The sequence below is a fragment of the Stigmatopora argus genome, chromosome 11, assembly GCF_051989625.1.
Source record: "Stigmatopora argus isolate UIUO_Sarg chromosome 11, RoL_Sarg_1.0, whole genome shotgun sequence".
In the NCBI taxonomy this organism is placed as follows: domain Eukaryota; kingdom Metazoa; phylum Chordata; class Actinopteri; order Syngnathiformes; family Syngnathidae; genus Stigmatopora; species Stigmatopora argus.
Window position 1 is genome coordinate 11512501 of NC_135397.1, and position 21733 is coordinate 11534233.

General features: G+C 39.6%; 1 protein-coding gene across 5 annotated transcripts in view; it reads right to left on the reverse strand.

Moving 5' to 3' along the window:
• camkmt (calmodulin-lysine N-methyltransferase) overlaps nucleotides 1–21733 on the reverse strand; it is a 119184-nt gene that overhangs the window by 16846 nt on the left and 80605 nt on the right. For 2 of the 5 annotated variants that reach the window (XM_077614085.1, XM_077614084.1), the window contains one exon: nucleotides 15381–17094. In XM_077614085.1, coding sequence (XP_077470211.1) covers nucleotides 17008–17094 — 87 coding nt within the window. In that variant the 3' untranslated portion in view covers nucleotides 15381–17007. Of the gene's footprint in view, nucleotides 1151–10367; nucleotides 12533–15380; nucleotides 17095–21733 lie in introns of those variants that run through there. The other 3 variants (XM_077614088.1, XM_077614087.1, XR_013304011.1) reach the window with 3 other exon arrangements.

The following is a 21733-nucleotide window of genomic DNA, read 5'->3' on the forward strand; positions in this document are numbered from 1 at the left end:
TAACATGAGTTTTCCATTTTTGGAGGGAGTCAAACATGCCGACGTTTTCAAGTATTTTCCTTTATGCAATGCATGTAAACAAATTAGATCATTTTGGTTCCGTCTTAAAAAAGGTTAAAAAAATTGTGCCTGTGATCCAGCCATTATACACCAGCTAGACAAATATTGAGGCTAATGAGTACCAATAAAAGGAATAATGTTAAAGACCCTCTTCATCAGAATTTATTTTCTACCCTGAACTTGTTATACATGTGAATAACAACATACATCAAGCTAAATGCACTATTAGTGCATTGTGTAAAAAAGGCTAATTAAATTAATCAAAAATGCTGGACAGGTAGGGACTCAAATTGCTGTTTATTCCAGATCAGTACCGTTTAGCAATTTTGACTTGATTTTGCGTTGCAAGTTCAAGAAAATGTAGTTCTGCCATAGTGACCTTGAATGATAACTATTTTTTAAATACTTTTTCTGATTTCAATATTGCAATTTGTGTTACAAATAACTTTTTTAGTAACATGCAGTAAATACCGTCTGGACAGGCCTGAATTCATAAAAATACTTGAAATCTTAATTTTTCTTCTTTCTTTCTTCTGTCTTATACCCAGTGCATCTTAAATATGAACAGTTTTCAATTCGTTGATTGTGATTTATAGTCAGGTGTGCTTTATGGTCCAAAAAAATATGGTAGTTGACTTTTTGTTTTGTAAGATAGCTAGGTAGCTTTTGACAACTAGTTGAGATTGTAAAGTAAGACTCTTCAGCAAAGTTGAAGCGCATGCCTGGTAATCACAATACAGTAATGGATACAGATGTAACTTCAATTGAATGGTAAGTCTGAAAATCACAATAATAGTTACCAAAAATAGTGGTTGTTTTAAAATAAAGAACTACTGGCATCTGAAAAGGGATGGATGATTGGATGAATGAATGGATAGAAGTGAAGCAGGCATGTCCAACCTGACCCACCAGTTCTCCCCCAAGACAAAAGACAAAAGGCAGAATGGGGGAGAGAGTGATTGTGGAAAGGAACACTGAGGGCCACATAGAGGTAATGAGCAGGAGAGGCCAGACTTCCCAGAAGTTAGCCCTCATTTCCGTTGTGCCTTTTGTGCCCCATTGGCCTCCCTCCGATTGGCCATTGTGGTTGCTAGACGGGCGAGGAGGAGAGGGAATGAGGCGGGAAAGGGAACGGGTAAAAATAAGGGGGTGAGTGAGCTAAGGGAAAAAAGTTGAAAACCTGGCAAAGTGACCAAATATTATTTTGGTGCCTTCATCCAACTTCAGTGAGATTCTTTCTTGACGGTCTGAAGCAAATATTTTCAAATCTGATCTAGGCCACTTCATATGAAGATTTAAATTTGATTTGGGCCACATTTTTTAAGAATATGGCTATAGCAATTCAGGCGACAGATGATGTCAATTTGTATTCTTGAGCAACAGGTTATATTTGAGATCATTCTCCCCCTCCTATAACTCGATGCAGTAAAATCAGTGTTCAAATAAATCAGTTGGCAGGGAACTCATGCTGTATTTAATTCAATAAACCGAATGTTTCAACTATGTATTAGGCATCATCATGTGTCAAACAAAGATAAACAACAACAGGGGACATTTTTCTTTTTTCTAGTACAAGCAAACAAACAAAATCTCACCCAGAATAGATCCTAACCCCCTTTTCCCTGCTGTCATCCAAAGGTAGGCCAAAATACATAGTATTAGTCCATCAGGGCACACAGGATTATAATATCCATTTCATCATATGTATTAGATGTATAAAATATTTTCAAATCTTTTGACAATTATTTTGCAAATAATTGATTGAGCAAATGAAAGGCTCTGTTATTGTTATTCTGTCAGATAGGTAAAGTTTTCTACCAGAAATGTATTTTTTATTTTTTTGTCACTGCATGACCTATGAAATAGTATTTGAAATTTCACGATGAACAAATCAAAAGGTATAAATCCAATTTGAACTTTTTTGGAAGGAGGGCTTTTTGTCATTCTGAATTAATTAATAATAACATTGGAATACCAAATAAGGGGATGTTCGCCATTGATTTCAACCATCATCTTTTTGTACAATAGGTATGTGAGTGCATTTAGTCACATGCAAGAAGTGTGTCATTTTTGACTAGTAGGTGATGAGGAGGCTAGTGGAGTATGCGATTCTCATTATTTTATATGTCATATACAGCAAGGGGGCGGGCACAATGGAACATCTACTGAAATGTCACAACGATTAAGTGGCCATGGAAGTAAAAAAGGTAATTTGATAGCAAATGAAATTGCAGAAAGATCATAGGAGAGATGGAAGTGAGTCATTCGATATATGTAAGTCTTGGGACATGTCTCCTAATGGACTGAAAGGCACTTGGGGGAGGGAGGACAATGACCCCCCACTAAAACAGAACCATCTTTAAACTTCCAGTATATACATTTATTTAATCATTAAGACTACATACATACTAATAAAGTCACTTTCCTGAAAACACCTTGAGCTTTCCCACAATATCGCAATAATCATTGTACGGTGCTTCTTCTTGTGGAAAAAGACATCCTAATAAACTTCTTGTAAGAACAGAGGTGGGCAAATGCAGTCCTTCAGGGGCCGTTGTGTGTGTAGGTTTCTGTTTCAACTAATGCAGAACAGACAGTTTAATGAATGAGGTAACCACCTGACTGCACTCAAGTGATTCCACTTCTAAGACTTCCAAATAGTAAGAAGGTGTTCTCTTGGTTAGAATAAAAATGAGCCCCGCTGTCCTTTGTAGAATAGTTTGTCCACCCCTGATGCAGAAGAAGAGACTGATGAGTTATTCAACATGACGACTGATCCGCAAAGTGGCCCGACCAGGAAGAAGACAGGTCGGCGTCTTGTCACAAGCTGACGGACAGCTCTTGACTGACAGCTTGGTGGCAGCCATTATCGCGCAGGGGTGTTCCTGCTACAGTAGAAGCTGTCAGTCGTCCCGTCCGCGCCGTGACAAGAACACTCTTGCTGCAACAGGCTGAGAAGAAAGCATGTCATCTTTGTCCTTTTTTTTCCCTGGCTGCTCTCAGCGACGTCGATAAAAGAGCGGCGTTTGGGAACAATGAGAACGACAGATGAAGAAATAAACGACAGAGGAGAAAGAGGAAGACACAGGCGAGCGTGGCGGCTTCTTTGACATGTGAATTGCATTGCCATTGCCTCGAGAAGACGGGACAGAAAGGAAGATAGTGGTGGATGGAGGGGTGGGAGCTTGGATGTTTATTTTAACTTCACCCTATTTGTCTGACGTAAAAAAAACTCTGAAAATTGCCTGAAAGGAGAAAAAAGTGACACAGAGGAATTCAGCTGCTCACACATATGTAGGGAGGGCGGCAGCCACACATGAGGCTGTGTGACAAATTTGACAGCACATTATAAAGGCTGCCACTCACACATAGCTGATAGCAGATAACTGACACTACCTGCACATAACTCTCCTTCTTGTTCCTTGTTGTTCTCATTTTCTATTACAGTTCTTCTCTGTTGGTTGTCCTTGCTCCTGGACAGATCCATTCATGTTAGTATTAAGGGGGATTATTAAATTCTGTGATTGGCTGGCCACCGATTCAGGGTGGCCAAAGTCAGCTGGGATAGGCTCCAGTATCCACCGTGACATTTTGAGGATAAGCGGTTCAGAAAATGAATGAGTACTAAATTAATTCTGTACATTTGTCACTGCGTCTTCAACTGTACATTCCAAGTCTTGAACAAAGGTGAAATGCATTGTGTCGCTTGCTATTTACGCTCAGCACAAAATGTAACACAAAATGTTAATAAAGTGTCAACAGCAGAATGCAATGAATTGACAAAATGGTTTACTGCTCTCTCTTAATTGCAAACATTTGTTCACTGGGCCACAAGGTACAACGCATAGTTGCACGTTCACACTTTAGTGCAAGTTAGACAATCTAAAAGCCTTGTGAGGATAAGTGGCATGAAAAATAAATGAATGAAAATTCTAAAAGGTCTGACATTATAAAATGAGTATCAAATTGCAAACATGTGGTTAAGTGTGGATGAATATAACGTATTGCTCAATCAGGAACACTGCATGGTTAAAATACATGAATATGTACATTTTATGTATATTGTACTAGTAACTGTTTCTCCTCGAATGCAATTCATCAAGAGGTAACAATACATCAAGCAAAAGAAAATTCACACATTTGAAAGAAAGGCAAGTGAAATGCGGGAGGCCTGAGTGAATCCCTTCACAAGACGACTTGCACACAATTTTCCTATGTCTTTCCACCACGTTGCTTGGCGAGAACTTCAAGAAAAATAGTCAAAACACAGGGCGTGATTGGTTTTAAGAACTTTGAGCCACATCTGTCAGACTACAGAAGTATTCCCGTTCGGTGGGCGTCCGTACCCTAGTAGACAGTTTCCTGCATGTTTGATACAGTCTTACAATACCACTATCATTCTTTTTTTACACACTGAAAATATTGTGGTAATACCAAACATGTTTTGAAATCCCACTATCATACATTTTTACACACTAATTAAATGATAGGATCTTGTCAAAAGTTGTACCCATTGAAACATAATCAAATTTATTGAAGTGGTGTACAGTTCTTCAAGTAGAACTTTTTTCCATTGTCTTAAAGTTAGGGCCTAGCATGTCATCTATCAAGGTGGTTTTACACAATGAGTACAACTATAAAGTCAGACCTACCTGTATAATGTGACAATATAGAAAAAAAATATGTAAAAACTTCAAAATGCACAAAAGCGCAGGGTTGCAGTGTGATATCATGGGGGCAACGACTTAACTTGTCACATATCTGCACGCGCGTGTGTGTGTGCATGCTAATGAGCATACACTCAGCCCTCTATAACCTCATTAGAAGCTTTCAGGCCCTGCTGTGCACACATCCACACAAAGTCAAGCTGCTTTGATACTGCACAGTCTAAAGATGTCAATCACCTGTCATCAGCAGCCCAAATTGAGAATCGGTATGCCACACACGCACAAACACACATCCAGGCTGCCAGTGCCCTGCAAGCCCCCACCCACCCACAACTTGTGCACTATTTGAGAGTAATTTCATGTGCCAGCGTGGTGCATAATATACTTTAATGGACAACTAATTCTCTGCCATTACTTCGTCAACATGATTACGGGATCTGCCGCTCGCAATCCTGAGAACTTGGGCGCAGGCTTTTTAAATATACACAAGACATTAATGTGCCTCTATTCAGCTTTACATCAGGGGATGTCAGCCATTTACATAATGCCGCCATTGAGGTCCGTGACAGCCTCCCTGCTACCTCTCTACCCGCTCTATTTTTCGACATGATTTCTCTCCACAAAAGGGCCTCAGAGCGGTGCCTGGTGAATGCTGGCACTCTCCGCTAATATCAAGGCAGGGAGTGAGGTTGAACCACTTGCCGGGATGGAGGGGACGTGAGCTCAAATCAATGGGCAAAGTTACCATTACATTACACCTGAGCTCAGGATAGTGTAGAGATACAAAAGGGATGAGTGCCTAATTTGACCGCTTAAACTACGAGTTCATTAAGCCTGTCAGGAGAGCAGCGCGATGGCTGTCGGAAGGCGGGGTGCCAATGCAAATGTGATTCCCAGGACTTCAAGAGTGGCTAGATTGGCTTACTTGCCTTGTCCCCTATAATGTCGGGAGGTGCAATTTCCTACCATAACGTGCAAACCTAAAAAATGAGGTGTATGAGAAAAGTTTGCTGATTGATGTCACGAAAGATATATTTATAAATCAAATTAAGAAACACACATTCTCCTTAAAGGGCCAGATTATGAACCAGCACATCTAAAAAGAGAGTGCTTCATTCAGAGCACAAGAGGAGCTAAGTGTTGCGGCATGACCTGGACATTTGACAATTCCAGACTAAGAAAAACCTCTCAATTTTTGTATTTACTCAACCTGGCTCCAGGTGCTCTCGTTCTATTTTCCCAACCACAACAAATTCATTTAGTGGTTACGTTTTGAAAGAGGTGGACCACATCAAGTTGAACTATAACCATGGACAATATTGGAAAAAAATCTTTCATGACGGCAAGGAACTCCAGGCAGGAACGTGTGTTTCCAAGAGAACAAATTTGAAAGCAAAAACTTCAACACAGGATTTGAATTACACATATGTATATCTTTTCTTACATGTATCTTATGACTCAGATGTATTGAGTTTTGTGGTTAAAAAAAAAGAAAACAATTACAATGTTCTTACTAATGACACTGTAGCACAACTGAATCCTCCACAGTTATACCAATGCTTTTCATGACCTTTACCAGTAGGTCTACGGTTCAGATACTGTATTCTTCATCAACAGGGGCAATAATATTCACTTATCACATTCATTGGAACTTCAGGTCCACTCATTCATGGATTTTCATTCATTTTCTTCTCCTCATGCGAGAGCCATCAAGAAAGTTATCTTAAAATTATATCCATAATAACAACACATAACAATAAATGAAATTGAGCAAAACCAAATGGCTGAATACTAGATTGCCATTAAATGTTTTGACAGACTTTTATAGCCTTTGACAATTGTTCCTGTTATCATGTGTGCAAATGGTGCACCAGAACACAGGTAACCCAGGAAACACATTGTGGAAGCACAGGAAGTTGAAGCACGTTCAACTGTCTGAAGTGTGATCATAATAAGAGCGGCCCATCCGGATCGCATCGACCTTTGCATGCGCTGTTTGCAGCGGCAAGGTTCCTATTGTCTCTGCACGAAGCGGACGGGGGTTGGGGGTGGTTTCTTCGACATTGAGTAGCTTTTTGATGTTTAACAGCCCCTGCTTACCATTGGCCCACCAGGAGCCAAATACAGGAAGTTGTCTTTCATGTCGCCGGACGGCCATTTTGACAGGTCACGGCGGGTTTACGAGTCTCTCAGGAGTTCACACGGAAACACAAATGCACTTGAAGTGACACTTGCTACTCTCCATAAAAACAACCTAATATTTGGAACAGCTCTCGTCATGATACAGTGGAAATTGCACCCATAGATTCAAAGTAATCTAAAAAGAAAATACAGCATATTTTGATTCTCAAAGGAGCCCAGGGCATTTAACAATAGCTTGTTGGGTTGATTTAAAAAAAATAATGGGAACTTGTGAACAATCCAATAAAACCAAGAGTGATGAAAGAAACATTTTGCCACTGAATAAACAATGACATAAATTTGATTTGTATAAAATCACGTCTTTCAGATGATATCTTCCTGTGCGAATTCTTAAAATCTGCTTTGGAGATTCCGTATTGATCGCTGCGACATCTCAACTGGGATACTGCGAATTTCATCCTGACTTCACTATGGTTACTAAAATGTTCAACTTGCTCAATGTCACTGTATAGCTGTGGTGTTAATTGCTCATCATGTCTGGCATTACGCATAGTATTATCCTTTTACCACCTATTCGCTATAAAATAATGGCACATGGGGAAAGAGAATCATGAAGGAAGAAGAACACAGGTAAAGCATTTCTCATCAGGCTTTCATTACGGAGAGGAAAGCTTCTGGAAGTTGTTTTCTGGGATCCACAAAGCCTACTTGACACGAGTGAGTCAGCTCTTTGACCAAAAGTGGAAAAACAGCATGAGAATGTCAGAGCCGATGCTGGAGGCTAAGCAGTAATTGCTCTTAATGGAAAGACATATAATAGCAGGCGAGGAGGAAGGCCATATACCAGTTGAAGAGTGAGAGTACTTTTCTTTAGAAAATGGATGAAAATCTCCAACTGGGATAAAATAAATGTGCGCACACATGTAATACAGCATAGGGTGCGTGTCCAGACGTTCAAAGCGTGTGTGAGGTAAACCGAAAGGTCCAGTTGGGAGCTGTAGTCCTTTGTGTGATAGAGAATTACCTCATTTAATTATATATATATATATATATATATTTTTTTTTTCTTCTTTAAAATGTTCATAGTGCATCACTTTCCTTACTTTTCTGTCGTGCCAATTCGAAATAATTTCCTGTTTTGAATATCCATTCAATCATTTTCTAAACCGCTTATCCTCACAAAGGCTGCAGGTGGTGCTGGAGCCTATCCCAGCTGACTTTGGCCAACAGGCGGCGGACACCCTGAATTGGTGGCCAGCCAATCGCAGAACATGAGAAGACGTTCAACCATTCTTACTCACATTCATACCAAGGGCCAATGTAGAGTGTTCAACCAGCTTACAAGCATGTTTTGGGGATGTTGGAGTACCCGGAGAAAACCCACGCAACCACGAGAAGAACATGGTAACTCCACACAGCGAGGACCGTCCAAAACATGCATGGTAGGCTGATTGGGCACTCTAAATTGTCCCTAGGTATGAGTGACTGTGACTGGTTGTCCGTCTCCTCGCTCTGCAATCGGCTGACCACCGATTCAGGGTGTGTCCCCCGGCTTTGGCCCAAATCAGCTGGGATAGGCTCCAGCACCCACGCAACCCTTGTGAGGATAATTGGTTGAGAAGATGAATAAATGAATGAATGAATAAAAAGCAGCCATACATAGATTCATGATGCGGAAAATGTTTTCTCAACTGAACCTGAAAAGTTGCTTATGTGAAATATGTTTACATTCTTCCCTTCTGTGACAATTACATCGCTTGTCAATTCTAAAGATGTTGCGCCTTTGTACAGCATAGCAATATTGTTTTTTTTGTGCCTTTATGCATGGTGTGAAGTGATGACAGCTGGATGTTATTTGTGAAAGGCGACGTTTCCATGAATAGTTGAGTAGTGCCATTATCAAGGTGATGCAGATGTGAGCGGTAATAAGAAGATGATATTGCTATTTCCGCCTTGTCCTGTCAGATTTGATTTACATTTCCAACCAGTGGAATCCCAAACGGGCATTTTCAGCCACATACTGAATCAGAAAATCAAAATAAATAATAGATGCAGATTTCCAAACACAAGCAACATTTTCAATACAGAACACAACTTGCGGCAAAATTTCGTACATTCTTTACTTTTAAGTAGAAGCACATAGCCAACTTGTGTAAAATATAGTAAGATTGAAGTGCAAATACCTGAATCATGTTACTTGTCACCGCTGCAGTACTACACAACCCCCAACCCCAATCTCTTTGTTTGGCACCAACCTTGCGCTGCCACTACGACTCTCATCCTTCACGTCCGCCTGCTTTTCTCTCGGCTTGAATGGCTGGTCCCCCCCTCCCGTGTTTGTGTTCACGCCGTCGTCAATGGCAATGCCGTTATCAATTAGCGCAGCAGTGGGAGCCCAATTAACAGCATCAAACAGCTAATTAATGGAGCTACGCGAGCGGTGAAAAACGCGGCGCGGCACGCTGCCACCGAGTAGAGCCTGATGGAGCGGCCATGTTGGCGGCACGCTGACAATTAACCTGCAAACATTCATCAAATAGAAGGGAAATGTCAAATACAGACACTTTTCTGCCTCTCGTCTTGCACTTGCACCCTGCTAGGTCTGAGCAACACGAGACTGGAGCTGCCTAATTAGCACCATGTTGCCAAACATTATGTACATGTGCACAAGCTAAAACCCAAAAAGAACTATGTCAGAAAAATACCACTGAGGTGTATTCCTTTAGCATTAGATGAACTTGGGAATTTAATTTGTTCCCTAACATAGCTTATGTTGCATTCTACTTCTGTAGCAAATACATTTTCCACATTGAAATTGAAATACCATGAATTAGTTCCCCCCCAAAAAACAAACAAAAGTTGCAGATTCAAACATACATTGCTCCATTTTTTTTGTTTACTTGCCTTGTCTAGCAGAATAGCCAAAGCTAATTTGTGACACTAATTTTGGCTTGCATCATTAATTTAATTTGATAAGTCATTCAGTGAGTGCTGTAACTATCTGACTTTTAATCAGCTATAGCTTTTGTCACGTACACAATAAAAGGATAATGACAAATTCCAAAGTCAGACAGGTAAACAGTTTTTTTTTTTAAACCGATTTCCATCTGACACCCTTTGTAGGATTTTATTTGCCCTTAAGGTGATAAATCACAACTTGGATTACCAGCTTCAGCTATTTCAGTCTTTCTCGAGGACCAAGTAACTATCATGACAAATGGCTACAGTAGATCTGTAACTCATGTTAAAAAGGCACACGGGGTTTATATTTTGCAGAGAAGGATAAAAATAGCAAAAATAAGTGCCAGCGATGAACATACAAGAACCTGAGAATAAGTTATCGATGAGATACAGACAGCTGGCTATTCAAACAGACATAAATCACAGCTGTGATTTATGGAAGGCAATCTTACTCCCTCTGATGTTACGTATATCATTGATTAAAATGCATCGGAATTAGTCAACAAAAACAAAACAATACTGGATGATTCATCATCAACAAAGGGGAGTGCAAACTAAGACGGCAAGTCAAAAAGTGAAGGTGATGGTGATTATGGTTAAAAATGAACAGACTGCCATGAGGAAGTGAATGCAAACCACGGTCGCAAGGGCAAATGCACTCAGACAGATTTAAAGGCAGACAGACTGAAAGGTAAACTAGAGACAGGATAAAGTAGCCCCACTCTTCTATTTTCGTTACGTGGAGCTCAAAGTTTGACAAACACACATTTTGGAACACGCACACACACTTTCTCAGACACTCACTCACATACACAAGGTTGTGCTTGTGGCTTAGGGAACACTCCAACTCTATTCAATCAGGCTACGAGGACTGAATCAGCTAAAGGTTAATTGCAACAGAGTCCTTGTGCACATACGGACGGGAAATGGTGTGTGTCTGTGTGTGTGTTTGCGGGGCTGAGTGTATCTGCCGAAACACTTAATCATTGGAGCAAAATGCCTTTTTGTCACACAAGGATTAGCTTGGACATAATCTATGTACATTTCCCCCCTCAGGAGACACACAAGTGGTTATTGGAGGATTTGACCACCCCCAACCGCAATCCTTCCAGTTCTACGAAGTTGCCGACCCACCCTTCCAGACAGAAGGAGTGGGAGTCGTCGCAAATTTGTTAAGAACAGGTGCATGCCATCCTGTGCTCCATTTAAAGCTAGATTCAATGTAAAAAATGATCGGACAAATTCATAATTAACCGACCCCAAGTGCAACTTTGCCCACAAAAAAGTACTGGGAACCTTTAAAGGGACATACAAATAACATTTTACTTTGAATTTATTTTAACTTTTTAGTTGGATGTATTGAAATAGGTTTATGTGTGAAATTGTAACTGCTGCCTCATTGTGAATGATCTTAGCTGGACTGTGATTTTGTAGGAGCAGATCATATACATAACATGACCTCGTGGCAGGTTTTTCCAACAGTGTATTGGCAGCTAACCTTAGAGATCTTGCCTAGTCCAATCAATAGGCGCCAGACTACAACCAGGCAATAAGTAAAAGACAAATACTGAGCAAAGCCGCAGTTTTGTTAAATGCACAGAGTAGAATTAGCTGATGGCTACAGTTCCCGTGACAATTCCTCAAATGTTCAGCATTTGCACACACAAATTTGCCAACATTTTTCTTCAAACGCTCATATCGTCAAATAATGCAAAATAAACTGGGTTTCTACTGAGCTACTTAATGAAAATCTCCAACCTTCCCCCATCATGGATGGTGCTACAGAGCCATAACAGCCAAGACAAACAGAGTCAAGGACAATTTCTTCCCAAGAACTGTCACCATACTCAACTCGAGTTCTGCACTACTACTTATACTACTTATTTATTATGTTGACCACTTATTTATCTAATACTATTCAGTGATTATTTATTTATCATTACTATATATTGGCATTACTATATAGACAGAATAAGCCTGCTCCGCTCTGTTGACCTCACTTGAACTACTTATTTATTTATTTCCTTTTTATTGATTATTTTATTTGTCTGTTGTCTTGTTATTTGTGCACTACGTACTGAAAGCTTTAAATCTCAGTATACTTGTATAATGACAATAAAAGGATTCAATTCAATTCAATCAACCTGAGGGTCTTTGTGATATTAATTTCACTGGCCAGCACAGGTAAAATATTGCCTAGCATGGTGGCTAAACAGAATACTCTTTTTAAAATAGGGTGCGCAATGTGTTTAGCTCTTTGAGACATTTATGAGTGTAAAGTGTGTGGAACCATCAGCTTAGTTCCAGTAAAAAATATTCTCCACAGTCCACACATATATTCATGCACCGCTAATTAATGACATCGGTATGAATTAATTTTCAGGGAACTTTGTAACGTCAATGACGTACGTACTTTTTAAAAAGCCAAATTTAATGAGAAGAGTTCTACTTGAAAAAAAGTTCGACATCATTGGCGGGACATCATTGCCAAGTTGGATGAATTGGGAAGGATGATGGGCAGGTGAAGCTAAAGCAAGAGTCAGAACCAGAGAGCATCGAAAGAGTCGACAGCCTCGTTGACCTTCAAAGCTCAGATGAGGGTCCTCTCCATCCCGCCATTGCCACTTGTAACAGGAAGAGAGGCTCATTGACTGGCTCCTAATGGCCCGAACGAAACATGGGTTGGGAGGTTGGAGCAGTTGCTGCGGTGACCAAGGGTACACAGAGACTAGCATTAAAAAAAGGCAAAATGACTTGCCGGAAGCTCAAAGCACAAAAACCAAAAGTGAGCAACTTAAAATTCGAGCTGACGTAGTTACAAATGACAAAAAAGCCCAACGTGTCTTTGTAGTATTATTAACAAGCAGTGCAAAATGAATATCCCACCTAATTTGATGATCAAAATCAATATTAATTTTCTATCCAGACATTTCCATACAAGTTTTATGGCCTGCATATTGAAATAGGGAAGTCCATTTTTTGTATGCAACTGAGGAAGAACCGGAAAAACCCGAAAGTAGCATCACCCGGCAGATTTTCCCTATTTATGTCTTTTAAAAGCATCTACAAGCGACAAAAGGTGTTTGTTTGTTTAAAACAGATCATAATAAACACAATAAGAGCAAAGCTTTTTCCGGCAGTGCACAGGCACCATCCCATTCCATTACTGCATTAATACCAGTGAATTTCACCTCCACTTACTCCTCAAATACGTTCCTTGTAATGGAAAACATTATTGTCATCAAGGCCAGACTTGTAGACCATGTTACAGTTTGTGGGGGTGCATGTGTGGCAGGTGAGGTGGGGGCCACAGCAACACACAGTAAGAAAGAAAGAAAAGGAAAAATGCTCTCAGGGATTTCTCTGCATTCCACTTCATGAGCACAAACAAACGGAGCAAAAGCCATTCTGTGGGGGAAAGATGGTGCTTGTGGTGATGTGTGGAGCCGTGGAGGGCAGATAAGAGAATGTATGGGTGCACGTGCGTGTGTGTGTGTGTGTGTGTGTGTGTGTGTGTGTGTGTTGGGGTGAAAGCAGGCCTCTTTTTGGGGAATGAGAAAATGTTCAAAATTGTGTTCTTTAGGCTTTGATTAGGCTATTGCATTAATAGAACAATAAAAAAAAATAATGAATGTATTTCGATATTCTCATGTTATTTAAGTAAAGTCAACTTTATAGAATGCATTTTGAAGTATTTTTTAATGTAGGCAACACTAAACCCTCTGTGTTCGATATTTTTCTATTCACTGCAAAATTGTAAATTTTTCTCATGTTCTTTTGACTTTTTTGCAACTGCAATAATTTGTTTGTTACATGCATTAACTTATAGTATTAGCCAAAATATTAGTTACACCTACAGTCTTAACATGATACATTTGTGTCCAACATGCAAGGAATATTTTAATATTTTTAATACAGTTTATTAGAGCAATAATCACTTTTGAGGAATATTTGAGTGCTAGATCATTTCTTTTCACTTTTCTATTTTATTGATATATTTCAAAGGAAAAATTTCAATGTTTTTAACAAATATTTTGGGCATTTCTTTCTTAGAAAGGGGATGCGCATTGTGTAATACTAAACAATATTTCCCTTAAATAGGCAATAGTGGGGTAAGTCACTTCAAACAACACATTCTTTTTACAAGACTTGATTTAAGGCAACTGTACAACTTCAAATATGGCACAAAATCAAGCATGACAGAAATTAAAGAGCGACAGGTTGCGACACATTTCCAACACTTTTCTTCTATACAAGGTATTTTGTTCCAAACTGGTAATATTTGACAAACTATTTGGCTAATTGGTAATTTGCGATAAAATGAAAACATTTGCTTGACGTGGACACGTTGGGTCGAAATGCATTGTATACACACACATAGACATCCCACCCAAACAAACACACACACACACATACACACAGCCTTACTTGTGAATGAGTTGAGTTTAAACATATGTAAAAATATCTAAACTGTTTTTTCTAATCAAGACTATCCCTCTAAATTATTTATTTAACTGGATGAAGCGGTTCCGAAAATGAATGAATGTACAAAAACATTCAAAATTGTTTTGTCAGTTTTGATTTCTCCGTTTATTTTAAAACAATTTATATTTTATTCATTCATTTAGATTTTTGCTTTGGTACAGTTTTGGTACGGTTTTGGTATTGGCATTGAGTAACTTCATGCGGGTACCGTACCAAACTCCAAATTTTGTTATTGTGACAGCCCGAGTGTTGGATGTCGTCCACTGGAGTAGTGTAAATAATGAAGTGTCCAGTGAGTGCACATGTTACATTGGCTACAAAATCTTCAATTAAGATTGAAGCTTTTTGCCCACCTTAATGTTTTCTTTCTCTGTCCATCCTCTATTTCTGAGGCACTTTGCTCACTCTCTGTCTCTCCTGTCTCTCCTCTCTCTCCATCCCTCTGTCCTCCCTTCCTCCTCCATCTTGACACAGTGCACTGAGCCTAATCGTGGATAATTGGGTGGGAGTGGTGGTGGGCTGGCCCTGCCTTTGTGTGCAAAGGGCAAGTGGTCAAGTTAATGGGGCCCTTGTGTCGAGTCGGGGAGCACTCTGTCTCCCTTTCTTTCCAGCCGGCGTTCGATCACTCGCTCTGACACTCAATCACTTGCTTTCACTCTGTTTCATTTTTCTGAAGCCCGCTCATTCGATCCAGCCTTGCGCACTTTCTTTCCTCGGTCTTCTCTCTTTTTGCTTCCCTCTTCATTTAGTTCCGTCCAGAGACTGAGAGGCAGGGGAGGACAATGCAGAGCTCTTTAAAATATCAAAAGACAGATCTGGAGGCCTCACTGTAGTCCCTCCCTCTCTGACAACTCTCCCCCTGCCTCCTCCTTCTTGCTGATAAACAGAAGAGTGAGGCTGCAGGATTAGCTGCACTCCCTCCGTTCTTTATCCCTCTCTCTTTTATTCCCGAGGAGGGGAAGACGGTTGACTGGGCTTGATATGTGTGTGTGCGTTAGCTTGTCTGGCACCAGCTTAGCCTGCAGGAGGCCATTGTGTTTGAAACGCAGGCCGCAGCCAATCAAGGAGGGCCTGAGGAAACTTTATTACATCGCTAAGCATTTAACGCCTTAACTCTTGACAAAAAGAACACACAGGTGTCGACATGCCGCCTCTGCCAAAAAGGACGTCGCTTCACAATGACAAATGCTTGCTTTTTTGCCTCAAGTGGTGCGTTAAGACATACTACATCGAGATCAGGGGGTCTCAAACTAAATTCATTTGGGGGCCCATGGAGATAAGAGTCTGGGTGAATATAGGCAACATAAAGTAAAAAACAAAATGTTTCAACTATTTGAAAAATACAAAGTAATCTATACCCCTCAATCTTAATGAACAACAGTTGGGAACATGACCGCTTCTTCAAAACATGAAGACTGTTAACTTGCTCTTCTCTCTTATGTTTTCTTTACTGCCTGCTTTCTTTACAAAATGATTTTTTCCACATTTCAATGATTTGCTGAACTATTAAATATTGATAACAACTGTAATATACATAACAATGTTGTAGTCTGGTTTGTCATATTAACTGTATTTTAGGTAACTGAAAATGAGCACGTTTACTTTAGACAGTTTCATCAAATTTGATATACTTGTAATATGGGTCACATAGGATTATAAGATTTAAGGCTTTTTCACACAAATAGAAGGGTGTACTTTGTGCGGACAAACCCACTCATTGTGTCATGGTTGTTATAATCTTACCTTTTTTCCTTCAAAAAGTGCTATGAAATACTAGACCAAGTGACTTTAAAATGATAGGACATCATATCCTCCTGACTACCAGTAGTTCAAATTTGTCCTCTGCAGAGGACATTTGTAAACCTAAATATCTTCCACCCAGTGAATCCAGTCGCATCCTTTTGTGCTCTATGGAGGACATGCAAAGCTTTCCAATGATAACAAATTATTTTACAGTATTTCAATCACTTCACATAGATTGCGGAATTTCAAAATAAATGTGATTGGAAAACATATTTTTTCCTGGTAGTCAGGAGGATATTGTGGATACAAATTAATTCAGAAAAGTGAGCGAAAAGGCTTTGAAAATGAAATTAGATCATAATTAGTCTTCCTTTCACAGGAGACAGAAGAGGGTGTCAAACCCAGAATGAGCAGTCTAATATTGATTAGCATTGTATTTTCTTGTTGCCATTTGACTGTTAAGTCTTTCTGTCAACATCTACTAGCTAGCGCAAGACTAGAAAGATAGGCATGATCATCAATTCTGGTTGTGAGGTCACAAGCAGAATTCAGAAAAACTGGGCATTCTCTGATGCATTTTGAGTGCAATAACTAGGGTATGTTAAATAAAGTCACATTCGTGTGACAAATTGTAATTGTAATTTTAATAATGCGAATGATTCATGAAGTTTATTATGATCTAGTGGAAGGTGAGGATGACTAGAAAGTTTAAAGAGCTCACTGAAGTAGAGTCCTCATTAAAACAACTGATAATGCTGTATGACAGATAACCTAATACATTTGTTCAAGACTCTAGAATAGATGCTAGTAATAGTATTACATAGCCTCTTTCATAAATACCGTATATTCAGGTCAAAAGAAGGACTTGACAGCAATTGACATTTGGATCAAGAGGTGATCATAGTGTTGATAAAATGCTAAAGTGAAGATGAGTTCATACTTGGTTGCTTTACTGCGCTTGAGATCCTTTCTTCAATGTTAGGAGCAACGGGTAGTGGATGTTCTCATCATACGCTTCTTTTCCTTCTTGCAGCATCTGTACATGGAAGAGGGGAATCTTGTCAGTTTAGTTGTCTTTTATTTTGGGTGAAATTTAAGAATGATTTTTAAAAAAAATATTGCACTATTTTCACATGTACAACCAGCAAAGATACTCCCAGCATATTAACACAGAGAATCACTATGCTCACTATGCAAAGCAAAAGAGAACACTATAAAGGGACTAATTGGTGGATGAAGCACAGGCGTCATAAAGTCCAAAAAGTTGTAGGCCGAGGACATCATCAAGGAGTCCCTGTACTCATAATGATGCCGACACGTCCCTGTGCCCCTTCACCTGGTGATTGATACTGGCAAAGGTGAGTGAAACATTGAAAACTGTAGGTAGGCTTGACAATATTAACAATGATCTTTACAATTTCATGTTTAATAAACATGTACATCAATTCATTTAAGAAAAATAAGTTGGACTAAAAAAATAAATAAAAATGTCAAACTGAGAATATGTCTAGAAGTAGATAAACTAGGCAGCTCCTATGAACATTGCTCGTTAAAGGTGAAAATGAAATGAAAAGCAGGTCATTTACAGGGTGAAACCTAAATAGAACAACAGACTAATAGGAATGTAACAAGTCAGATGAATAGGCCTAACAAATATATACAAAGACTCTAAAAACATTTAAATGAAAAGAGGGGTAAATCTTTGTGTTTTCTGTTCCATTTGTTTTTCTAGTGTGACTCTGACTCTGCTCTTGGTTATATTTTATTTTGGTCTGGTTAGTTTTTGATGACTGCAGTGCCTGTTTTTGGCAGTACAAGGTTTGTTTGTGTGTATTCTTAGTGTAGTTGTTTTGGTGCCTGTATATTTCTGTACCTTGGTATGTGCCTAGTTCTTCTGAGTACCTGGCTAATTTTGTACTGGCTTTTCTATTTTAGATGATAGTTATCCAACTACCCTCTTATGTGGATTTTATTTTGGTACTCAGTTATTGAGGTAACTAGTTACATTTGACGCCCAATTCCCCCTCTTCATTGCCCTTCATGTATGTTATCTCCCCTCCAGGCACAGGGCATTTGTTCAACCTGTGACGCCCCCCACGCAAAAAGATAAAAAAATACAAAAATATAAAAAAGAAAAGAGGAAGACCCAGCAGGCACAGGGGCTAATGGGCGTGGAAGGGCAGCTGGCGGTAATACTCCGAAACCCCCCCAAAAAGCGCCATGTTGAGCAGCATTCACATTGAAATTCTGCCAGGCAAAAGAAGAGGAGAAGGCAATACAAGGTGGTGGGAGTCGGGTAGGAAGCAAAGAAAAAGGTGAGGGAGGAGGCAATGAAGGCTGAGAGCTGGCAGAGGTGAAAAGTTTAACAAGCAAAGCTGTTCCTCCTGATCGCAGGCTGCTTAATCAGCTTCATGGGTGGCTGCCTAAATCGCCTCTCAAACCCAAACCTCCACCCCAAACCAGCGCCCCCTGCAACCTTTTCTTTCTGTCGCTGTCCGTTTTTTTTCTTCTTCTTTCCAAGGTGCAAGTCATCTATTTTGTGCCACTTTCAGTACCGATTCTATCCCCCCTCTCACTCTTTTGTGGACCCCGACATTTCAACATCTCTACTTGGCTCAACAGAGTTGCAGTTGGGGATGTCAGAAAGAAAAGAAGCTAGTTTTTTTTAATCATAATGTGCTGTTCAGTTCAATTTGCCAAAACATTGCATTTTATTGCGAGAAGAGGTGCCAAAATCTAGTCAATTTCCTTACCATGCTACTTAGTGATAATGAGAGCTTTTTGTAAGATTACCACACTCGCTTTACAGTCCATGTGCCTTCATATTTTTTTGTATAAATTTCTTGATACTTAAGTGTATTTCTGACAAAACTGGGCTTGACCTAACTGCATGAACCTCTTTGCACATGCCATTGTATTGAACCGACTAGATGCTCGGCTGCATTTCCTGCCTCTTTCCCCTAATTGGCTAGGCATAAGAAAACCAAGACTCGGTTGGACAACTTAAGGTTGACCAGACAGTAATGCATGATAATTCAGGCAGGACACTCTTTCTTGCAATGCTAGTACATCGGACTAACATTTCAAAACATTATTATGTATCTGGATCAAATAGGTCTCGATAAGATTAGGATCTCAAGGTTAAGCATTTCAAACCAATATTTGTGAATTTGATTGCTGTTTGGATATTGATTTGATAAAACAATTGTGCCACGAATCCTGATAAAATGCTCTTCTTGGTTGTTTTACAATTTTGATGGTGGAAATTAGGATGCTTTTTACCTAGCTTATATGGTAATCAGTTATTTTAGTAACTGAAGCTTTTAAGGGATTTTTTTATACCTGTTTTTTTTGGGGTAAAGGTTGTTAGTCTATAAGTACTTCACCTGGTGATAGTGTACATATTTTGAAAAGCAGTATTTCTGAACCCTAATTGAGCCAAAGCACAGATTTTAGACTTTAAAAAAATAAATAAAAAAACTTAATGGCACACAAATTAAAAAAATATGTTGAGTTTAATGATGATCTTGGGAAATTAATTTAGACAGGGTAGAACAGGCCCAGATTGGAAATAGGTAACAGGTGGAGAATTCCACTTGTGCCAGTCCAATAATTGGCCATTCACTCACTTTTTTCACCCAAATATAAGCTTCCTGTGTGCTGATGACTAGAAGGAGGCCAGGCCAACCAAAGGCCAATCAGGCCAGAAGGATGCGATAAGGGGAAGAAGATTGGTTTGTTTCCAGTAACACCTGTCCTTAACAGTCGATATGAGCCATACAAATTGTGTTTGAATGGGGGGAACGATGTGTGACGTACCGCATGTGTAAAGAGCGGAAAGAAAAGAGCTTAAAGAGTAGGCGACTTATAAAAAACACAAAGTTAAACAATGAACTTGTAACAGTTTATTTTTTAAAAGAAGAAAGGCAACAAAAAATATTCCATTCTCACTGAAACTAGTAAGCTTTTACAGGGAAATTACAATATTTCCTACTCCTTCACACAAAATAATTGGCACTTTTCTTGTGCAACTATGGTAGTCGAGCGAGAGCCAGGTGAGTAGGTCAATTAGTAGTCAAGAACTAAACCACAGCAAATTCATATGTATGCATTTAAACACCATACTCTATTTTTATACTGTTATTTTTTTAATTATAAAATTTCAAAGTGCTCATGTATGGACTCAAATGCACTGAAATGTTTCAGCTAGAAGGGTGGGGAAAATGGTCCTCAAGGACAGCGGTGAGTCCTGGTCTTTGTTCCAACCGATTGAGCACTAGCAGTTTAGGAAATGAGGTTTCTGCTGAAGCAGGAAGCAACTAACCGCAATCCACTGATTGCACTTTTAAGAAACCAGATTGGTGCAAAGGTGTCCCCTTCATGGGTTGCAACTAAAACCTGGGCCCACTGCGGCCCTTTGTTGAATAGTTTGCCCACCCTTGAGCTAGACATTAATATTCACCCCCACACACTCTAAAAAGGGGGAGTGGGAAGGGGGATAAGTGCTAGGTAGTTTTTCCTCACGGGCTCCACTTTGTAATGTGTGAGACCCTGCTAACGTGCAACTGAGCAGCGTGGGGGCATTTGCTGCTTTGATATGTTTTTTAGTATTAAAATATCCCAATAAGGAAAACCACTAATATTGCTTTGCACATCATTTTTTTTATATATTTAAACCCTCTTGACGACCTAAAACCAGGCCCCTTAAAGGGCCGGGCGCGGGTGTGGCTACACTCTCAGCACCTAAAAAACCTGGGGTTGGAACACTGCTCTAAGACTATCATTTGGCGCACTCATTTGTCATATCGATAAATGAGTGTGGGTGGCTTTGTGTTCATCTTCCCAATTTGCGCCAATATGCCACAAAGTGCATGAATTCCGCAAACGTGTTGCAAAACTGCACTGTTCCCTTTGGAGTGACGATATGGTGTGTAAAATCAAGGGAAAGCGAGATCAAAACGAGCATCTAACGGCGATGAAGCAAATTTATTTTTATTTTCATTCATTTGATAATTTATATTTTAAGACTGGGTGTTGAAAATATTGTGTGCCCAACACTTTCAAGCATTTTTAAGGACTGTATGCAAAATTCAAGCATTTTTCAAACCTTTAAAACATGACAGCAAAATCCAAGGATTTTCAAGCATTTCAAGGCATCGTACAAACCCTGATTCATAGATCCCAGATTCGTTTTTGACTGTGAAAAACAAAATAAAACAATAATGATCAAAACTCTATTAACCAGTACTGGTTTGTCGAAATAGGGAGAGATGGATACCACTAAATTAAAGAATGTTTGTGGAAGTAAACAAAGGTGCTTTGATGGAGAAAATGAGAGATGGGGGCACTGGGAAAGTGAGAGCATGCTGAAGTTTGGTGAGGATATTTCTGCATGTGCAAAAGACTGGGGATGTTCTCGTGTGCCGCATGTGTGCTCGTGTGAAAGAGAGAAATTAAAATTCATGACTCTCTTCACAACCATTTGAGTAACAAGATTAAGATGGCGGGTTAGAAAATAGCACTGGCATTATCAGGCTGCTTGCAGTCCCTCCAGCTGCTTGCCTCTCTATTCCACAACAGTGGGGATAAGAGGATAACGCACTCGCCCTGTCTGCCTGTCACAAAATACACACACACAAACACACAGACACTCATGCTTACATTTTTGGGTGTTA